General features: G+C 42.1%; 1 protein-coding gene across 3 annotated transcripts in view; it reads right to left on the bottom strand.

Moving 5' to 3' along the window:
• Window positions 1–2,616: 2,616 nt before the first annotated feature.
• The window catches only part of Bbs4 (Bardet-Biedl syndrome 4), a 31,858-nt gene continuing 25,452 nt past the window's right edge, over window positions 2,617–9,022 (bottom strand). For 2 of the 3 annotated variants that reach the window (XM_052188162.1, XM_052188160.1), the window contains exons 10-16: window positions 8,845–8,913; window positions 7,743–7,895; window positions 7,495–7,666; window positions 5,570–5,639; window positions 4,837–4,978; window positions 4,001–4,202; window positions 2,618–3,592 (exon numbers count right to left, since the gene is read on the bottom strand). In XM_052188162.1, the coding sequence (XP_052044122.1) occupies window positions 3,480–3,592; window positions 4,001–4,202; window positions 4,837–4,978; window positions 5,570–5,639; window positions 7,495–7,666; window positions 7,743–7,895; window positions 8,845–8,913 (921 nt within the window). In that variant the 3' untranslated portion in view covers window positions 2,618–3,479. Of the gene's footprint in view, window positions 3,593–4,000; window positions 4,203–4,836; window positions 4,979–5,569; window positions 5,640–7,494; window positions 7,667–7,742; window positions 7,896–8,844; window positions 8,914–9,022 lie in introns of all 3 variants that reach the window. The other variant, XM_052188163.1, reaches the window with a different exon arrangement.

Genomic DNA, 9,022 nt, shown 5'->3' with positions numbered 1-9,022 from the left:
CTGCCCTCACCTGCTTACCTATTGTTGTCAAACAAAAAAATGGGTTTGGTTTTGTTTTCTAAAGTTGGTAAGTGAATTTTGTGATAAGTAAAATGTACCAGAATGTATGTTAGAAGGTAATAACTGTATTGTATAGAACGAGTGCACACAGACTAGACGGAGCAGTCACCTGTCTGCAGAATGCCTTTCTGTGAAGGAGGCTGGGATGAGTGCAGAAGTAGATGGAACTGAACAGATGGGCTGTCCTCTTCAACGCTAGGCTGTGAACAGCATTTGACTAAAGAGTAATAAAACACAAAGGGTTTGAAAATCTGCTAGCCAATAACAGGCTTCCTAGGAACTACACTTCCTGTTGCACTTCAAATTGACTTAATCTGGGAAAAGCTGCAGCCTGTACCACCACTAAGAGGATGTAGGATGCAGCCAAAACAAGCAACCCTTATCACAGTCTGCATTTTTTCTCTTGCTGTGGGGCCCAAGACCGGTAAACGTCAGTAGGCATACTCCAAATTAATGAAGGGTATTTAAGTTGGTGAAATGTTACTTGATATTATCTGACAGGTTCCCTTGGCTTAACCTCATTTAGCTCAGCTGTAAAGTGGGGCTATCCTGGTAGCTCCCCCTCAGGATTTGGTTGACAAAAGAGACAGGGCAAGTATTTAGCACAGTATGAACACACAATTTTAGTAATCACCCCTCACTAAGGTGAACAGGCGACTTCTGGGTCTAAGATCATTTTAGGTTATTTGAAAGCTGTTGTAGTAATCCAGCTTTTTCTTGTTGTGTTTTAGGGTAACAACTTCAGTGATGAAACTGCACAGAGTTAAGTGTATCACTTGGTAAGTCTCAGCAAATGTTTCCATCACCAGCAAAATCCTCCCTGCCATCCCATTCTTACCCTTGACCTGTAGTCAGTTGTTTTTTCCTCTGTAAACCAATAGTTTTGCATGTTCTGGTGTTTATCAGTGAAACTTCACTGCCTATAAAGCTGGCATACTGTAGTCACCCATGTTTCATAAGGCTCCATATTTTATGGCTGTGTGTACCCACAGGCTTCCAATTCCAGGTTAATAAGCTCACCAGTAAGAGCCTGAATAGATTCAGATGAGAACCTGTAGGACCAGGACGGCCACTGTGGCTAGGCCACTGTACACTCCTGCTGACAACTTCTGACCTGATTCTATCATGTTCTGGCCAACAGTGGGAGTTCTCAGTGTTCAGTTTAAGACATTTTGGCGGGTATTGTTTTTTTCTGTTTCCCGTGTACCTTTTCAGTGCTCATTAGCCATGCCTGTACTTTCCTTTGTAAAGCTGCACAATGCTTTGTCCTAATTGGGTGTTTGTGTTGGCCTGATGTTTGCTGTTCTTACTATTGCACTGTAAGAGTTCTCCATGGTTTCAAATATGATAAGGTCTTTGTCGGGTCTACTCTTTACAGGCTGCAGCCTGATGCTCACGTTAATGTCACTTTGTCTTACCTGGCAAACACAATGGCACATCACCTATGCTGGCCCAGGTTTTCTTGAAGCGCTATAAACTCAGTTTCGACAGTCAGGTATGTAATGCAGTTTGACTTAATTCCTATGCATTATTATTATTCCTGATGCCATATTTCTTTACTGATAAAAAAATAAGTTTTAGATAACATAATTTTGAAATATGCACACATTGTGGAATGGCTAGATTCCCAGAATACAACATTAAGATGGTGCAATATGTGCTTTTCAGCTATCACATAATCCAGATTCCTCTAGCACGGTGGCTTCTAACCTTCCTATTGCTGTGATCTTTTAATACAGCTCTTCATGTTTGGTGACCTCAATCATAAAATTATTTCATTGCTACTTTATGACTGTAATTTTGATACTATTATGAATTGTAAATATCTGATATGCAGGATATCTGACATGTGACCTCAAAAGGTGTCTTGACCCACAGGTTGAGAACCAGTACTCTATCAGAACCTTCAGACTTTGTTCAAGTCATGTTATTTGGGTGTCTGGTAAGGTATCATTGGACTATCTCAAAGAGAGACATGCCTAAAAATAGACTTGAAATGTCCTTGATCCTAGTCACCCACATTTCTAGCCTTAACTCCAGAATGAGTATCTATTTACCATATTTTTACTATTTATATAGTCTCTCCTCATTTGCCACCCACAGGCAGACTTCATTCTGCTGATTTAGCACCTGGTTTTCTTTCTCCTCTCATAAGCATGCATTCTTATCTCTCATCAAGACCTTTTAGTTTTGGTAAATCAATACCATCCTCCATGCTGATGCAGAGGTGGGTGTTTCTCCATTGCTGCATGACAGAACAGACCTGCTACCCAGGCAAAGAATCACCTCTGTGCTTGCCTTCAGGGGTTAGGGGACAGAAGAGGACCTCTGTTCAGTCTGCCAAGTCAGACCCAGCCAAAGTATCAAAACTCCACACTGGCTTGATAATATGTCAGTTTTGTAGCTGCCAGTTAAAGGGAAAACTACTTCAGAGGGGACTAAACCTCCACTTCTGGGAGGCCACACTACAGCCAAGATAACTTGGCTTTGAGGTAGTAGTTGTTTCAAACCAGGCTCTGAAATAGGTAAAGACAAACAATGATCATAGTTTTGTTTTTTTAAAAATCTTTTAATGTGACCTCTTGGAGATCCATAATCTTTTACAAAGGCTGCTAATGGGCCATGAGAGCATTTGTCAGCGTTCATCATTGATTGTCTTGGTTAAAATTCCTCACCCAAAAGCTCTGTTCTTTTTCAGCAGTACTGGGGATTAAACCCAGGGCCTGTGTATGCTAAGCAAGCACTCTAACACTGAGCCATGTCCTCAGTCACCCTACCCACTTTTTTCCTTTAAATTCTTGGTGCCGATTCCAGACCAGCCCTTGACTCTACTACTTAAACTGACATGATCTGGCTCTAGACTCTGACCTCTCTTAAGAATGGAGATAAGGACTTGTATTAGATTCTCTTTGGGCAAATATAACTGGATTCATTCCAGTTTGGGTCTCAATCTAAAAGGAGTAGTGGTAGTTGGGGAAGCCCTATTTAACCAGGTTCTTAATACAAGGTTTGTTTCCAATGGAGACTTCTATCTTCCCACAGTCCAGTCAGAATGAGGCTTCATCACCACAGCCTATAGAGCAGAGGTCCTTTTCCCTTTATCAAGATAAAAGTCCTTCATTGAGTAATGGTCTTTTCATCATTTGCCTTGCTGACTCTTGGAGTATACATGCGGGGCCTCAAGTCTATGTAGCATGTCTTCTCCCTTGTTCCTGGATGATGGGGCCAGCCAAGAGCTGCATGGGCCTTAGGCTCCTCCTGATCATCACAACACACCCTGGGTTCTCTTTTAATTCTGCAGTGCCCATCCAGGGACGAAGTGTTGGCCTCCATCTGCCTGGTCATATGACCACCTTCTATATGATCTCACTTAAGGGACCCCCTACCCCAGGGTCATCCTGGTTTTCCCATGTTTGTTGCTATTTTTCTTTCTTTTGTTCTGATGCTTCTGTTGGACTTGTCTCCACAGTGGGCTCTGGCTCTGGCTCCAGTGGAAGTGATGGTGGCTTTGTGAGCTGGGCTCCTACAGCACCTTACAAAGAAACAAAATTTGAATTCTCAGTTACTCCATTTTGGAAGCAACCATTTAAGAGGGAACTTTGTATTGTCTAAGACTAATAAGACTGTAGTGCATTCTACGTGCCCATAACTGAAGGAATAAAACACTAAGCTTGTGAAAATTAAGGCAAGAATATACAACAGCATGCACTTAGTAATGCACTTTTAAACTTAAAAACTTACCACCCTGTCTAAGCCTACCCTCATAGGCCTACCCTTCAGAAACCAATGCCAGTTTGGTCACCCTGGCTTTCCCTCTTTCCAGTACTAAGTTAGCCATGAGTTTGCAGAGTGCAAGCCTTGCTCAAAGCTGTGATCTCTGCTCATAGTAGGGAGGGATAAGGATACCTCTAAGTCTTCAGAGTTTTGTGTAGTCTCTTACCTGACGGGATCTTCCTATATGCAGCTGCTGAAGATATCGCCTGTCCTAGAGCTTGATTCAAGCCCAGAAGCTGTTGGAGAGTAGCAGATTTGCTGCCTGAATTGGTCCGGTGCTTTGACTTGGGATCTTTGACTGGTTTGGTCCAGACCAGTGCCTCTCCTACCTGGAGGGCAGCTCCCAACTTCTGAGCCATCTCTACCATCTTGTGCCCACATGAGGAAAAAGAAAAAAACTACTGACAAGACCAGCAGAGCCAAGTCAGCCTTCTTGGCCCTTTCACCAAAGGCCACAGACTGAACCAGTGCTGCTGTACTAGCAATTGAAGGAGAAGTACTTAAAACAAGGAAATCATTTTCAAGTGCTAGGATTACAAGTTGGTTATGGGATGTCAGAGGTTTCTTTACAGGATCTCAAAATGCAACAATTCAAGTTTGAAGCATCACTGGCCAAACTCTGCCTGTTCCTGCTATATTAATGAAAACATAACTTTTTTTTTTATTTTTGGTTTTTGGTTTTTTGGATTTGGATTTTTCGAGGCAGGGTTTCTCTGTGTAGTCCTGGCCATCCTGGAACTCACTCTGTAGACCAGACTGGCCTCGAACTCAGAAATCCGCCTGCCTCTGCCTCCCAGAGTGCTGGGATTACAAGCGTGCGCCACCACCGCCTGGCAAAAACATAACTTATTAAGCCTGAACTATTTTGTTACTTTCTTCTAGCAAAGATTGTCTCAGACTCTAACTGGTGAATTCATGCTGCAATCAACATGAAGCCCAAAGAAGCACCAGCTTATATGGTACCTTTGCTTAATGATGTGTAGGAGCTAATAAAAGGCATACCTCAGAGTCAAATTCCAGAGGACTGTTGTCCTTGAGAAAGTTGACTTTCTTCTCCATCTCCTGGTACTGAGCCAGGGCACTCTTCTTCTCACCCTGGTTATACAGCAGCACAGCATAGTTCAGGTTTACTAAAGGGTTACACCTGTGGCAGAGAGACAGGGAGTCTGGGGCTCTGCAATAATTAGTTATTTGAAGATCCTTCTCATTATGTGAAGTCCAAAAACAAAACAAAAACTAAGTAGTGATTGTCCCATTCATTATACAGCAAAATGCTATGTGACCCACAGTCAAGGAACTAACTGCCCAAGAGCAAAGTAGGATATGGACTGAGTCTGGCACCAACAAAGGCACGCTGGGAAGGGCACAACAAAAAATCCCAGACCAGCTGTGTAGCAAATTCTGGCGGAATGCCCATACCACCACCCCAAGACCTTTGCTATCTTTGATTAAGCTGAGCCCAGAGTCCCACCTGCTAATCTAGTTAGCCCACAGCATATCAGAAACCCAAGACAGAGTGCTGCCAGCTCTTAACTTTCTTTGGATTCCTGATTACTAAGCTCAGAGCTGGAAGTGTTTCTCAGGCTTCTCATTCTTGCTAAGCTCTGCTTGCTTAAGAACCATAATCTCCCACATTTATGCCACATGGTGGCTAAGATGACCCAGGCAGCATTAATCCTATGGCAGTCTTTGGTAATACACTCCCTGACCCTTTCCCATAGAACAGAATGCTTACTTATCCAGGCGAACAGCTTCTATATAAGCTCTTTTGGCATTTTCTATATCTTCCAGGTTGGTCAGAGCCACTGCCACAGAGAAAATCAGGAGAGCTCAGTTTAGATAGCAAATATAATATTCTAGACTGCTCTCAAAATGAAGCCTTTTTCATCCCTCAGCTTAGATCCCTCACCACATCAATCGGCTGCAGAATGTCACCTGTCCTACTTTTGCCACTGCTTTCTCAAAGTCTAGTTTGTTCTGCAGGACCGTGGAGGTTGGGTCTACTTTGTCAGATTAGAACTGGTGCTTCTGCCATAACACAAGTAGTAAGGCTCTCTGCCTCACTGGAACTTGAGCTAGCTTTGTATTCTGGTGCTCTCCAAACCACCACAATTTAGTTGCTTTTGACCTTTCTCTCATAAATTAAAAACGCCATAGTAAAAGTATGTTTTGTGGAGAAAATATTCCCTAAAAGGAATAGTTAGTACTTTAAAATTACTTTTGTTGTATTTTCTGATACAGTATCAGTCTCACTAATGTAGCTCAGACTGGACCCAAATACATTATTTTCCAACCTCTACTTTATGAACTAAGATTATAGGGGCTGAAGAGATGGCTCAGTGGTTAAAAGCACTTACTGCTCTTCTGAAGGTCCCGAGTTCAAATCCCAGCAACCATGTGGTGACTCACAACAATCTGTAATGAGATCTGGCTCCCTCTCTGGAGTATCTGAAGACAGCTACAGTGTACTCACATATAATAAATAAATAAATAAATCTTAAAAAAAAAAAAAGAACTAAGATTATAGATATGATCCACCTCTGCCCAGCTTACTTTTACTTTGTAAGCATAGATGGAATTTGGGAATAGAATGATGCTTTAATTTGACTGAACTACCAAAGACCAGCTATGTTAACAAAAATAATGATGGGATCAGTGGGATGGTTCAGTGAGGAAGGATGCTTTGCCCAGTTGAACCCTGGAACCCATATAATGGAAAAAGAAAAATTTCTCCTCATGTCCTCTGTGCTATGTTTTTTTTTTTAAAGACATAATTTACTAACCATGGCAAAACCCAAAGGTTTGATATTCATTATCTTTAATCATGCAATTCTCATATCAACTATGACTACATACAATTAACAGTGGAAGCCGAACTCCACCTTACACCCAAGTTCATAATTATATTATTGAACTCAAATCAATTGCGTTCAATAATCATGAGGGCTGTTAGTGTAGCTCAGTGGTAGAGTGTTTCCCTTGCTATATGCACGGTCCAGGGGTCAATCTCCTCCTCCTCCTCCTCCTCCTCCTCCTCCTCCTCCTCCTCCTCCTCCTCCTCCTCCTCTACCACCACCACCACCACCACCACCATCAAACAACAAGAAAAAAGAATACCAATAGGAACAAGAAAACTGTTAAGAGGAACTTGTGTGACTAGAAAGATGCTTCAAAGTTAAGAGCACTTGGTGTTCTTGCAGAAAACCTAGGTTTGGGTCTGAGAACATCCACACCAGGTAGCTCGCAACTGTCTTTAACTCTAGTTCCAAAGAACTCAATGTCCTCTTCTGTGCATAAACCCACATACAGCATACACATAATCACAAATAAAATGTAAATTCTTTTTAAAAAGAAAAAGATAAGTGTGGTGGTACACACCTTTAATTCCAGCACTCCAGAGGCAGAGGCAGGCAATCACTGAGTTCAAGGAACTTGCCATGCAAGTTCCAGGCTAGCAAGGACCACATAGTGAGACCCTGTTGCCAAAAAAAAAAAAAAAAAAAAAAAAAGGGAGGGGGGTATATGGATGCTTTTTATTTAACCTGTTGAGACTTTGTGTTCAAATCCCTCTTTAGGGCATTTAGCTACTAACCTATGATCCTAATTCACTTTCCATCATCACAACTCAGAAGAATAAGTTTTTATATAAATGTCCCTTACCAGCCAAGAGCATGTAGAGTTCCCCCATCTTTGGCTGGAAGTTGATGGCTGCACTGAGAAAATGGAATGCTGATGCATACTGCTGCATAGTCAAATGGACCAGGCCCAGATTGTACAGAATCTTCCAATCAAAGGGTGCCAAGTAATTGGCTCGTTTTAGGCAGCTGATAGCCTGCAGAAACAGGAGCGCTCAGCAGATCCAATAACCACATGGATGAGTATGAACAAAAACTATAAGGAACACTCACTGCCACATATTTCTTCTTGCCAAAGAAACACATTCCAATGTTATTCCAAAGTGGAGGACTTTCTGGAATAGCACAAGCTACAACTCTGTATTTGGTAAGGGCAACATCAAAGTCCCCATGAGTCTGCATCATGCTGCCTGCTGCCAAGATGGCCTGAAAACACAGTGCATGTAAAATTAGTACTTTAGTCATCCAAGAAGCCCCAGACCATGAAAGAGTCCCGAGTGTATGCAGTAAGCTCATCAGCACACATGACCAGGAACAACTTCCAGGTCCATAAGCATACCCAGCCACGAGGTCAAGGACTCCTAAAGAGTGTCTTTGGAATCCCACAGCATAATAAACCATCTAGCTCCATTTGTTCCCTACTTCTAGCTAGGGAATTCAGTATTCTAGTAACTGCTGCCATCTGTCTGTGTTGTCCGTGCTACTTTTTACGCTAAATGCTCCAGACACTTCACGTACACCTGCCTATGACTATTTAATACTCAGCTTTCTGGCTCAGGATACAATGTGAGTTGCCTTTAGTTTTTATCTGTCCAGCACTATCATTTCTTTAAGGAAAGGTACCAAGACAACAAAGCCAGGTTACTGACTTCCTAAATGACCAAGTTTGTGTTTAAACCCTATATGGTTGCATCTCCCTCAGTAATGTTCATTCACTTGATTTTTCTCACCCCCAAGTCACATATGGAGTTGTGGGACTTCATTGGGGGATCAAGAATCCTTCAACAATCATTGTGGAAGCTTATTTAAATTCTCGAGTAGCACATAACTCTAAAGGCACTCTAACTTTACCTGCAGCAAAGACTAGCAATCCTATTACCATAATGGACCCTTTGAAGAAGCTGACCGTTAACAGTTTACAATAGCTTCAATAAAAACTAACTTTTAAAAATAAGAACTATGAATAAAAGGTGATGTGATTTCTGAGACAGGGTAGTGTACTTCATTGGTAGACTACTTGCCTAGCATGCACAAAGCTCTCACCAGCGCATACATACACACAAAGTTACCTTCCTGCATGTTTAAAATGAGAACCCTATCCTGTTTCTAGGGTCTGGTTATGTCTAGGGGCCAAGAGAGCACCCCGGCTTTGTACCTTGTAGTTGGCAGGATCGTAAGTCAGTGCGTTCCCAAGATGCTCAAATGCCTTCTGGTAAACACCAAGCTTCAAAGAAAGCAAACCAAAAAATTTACCTCAGCAGAGAGATATCAGTTCACAAATCTGGCCAACTATACCCTGAATGGAAACATGCAGTCATTTGTAAAGTTCTTTT

This window comes from Apodemus sylvaticus, chromosome 7 (genome assembly GCF_947179515.1).
Source record: "Apodemus sylvaticus chromosome 7, mApoSyl1.1, whole genome shotgun sequence".
Lineage (NCBI taxonomy): Eukaryota > Metazoa > Chordata > Mammalia > Rodentia > Muridae > Apodemus > Apodemus sylvaticus.
This window is presented reverse-complemented; position numbering and strand designations above follow the sequence as displayed.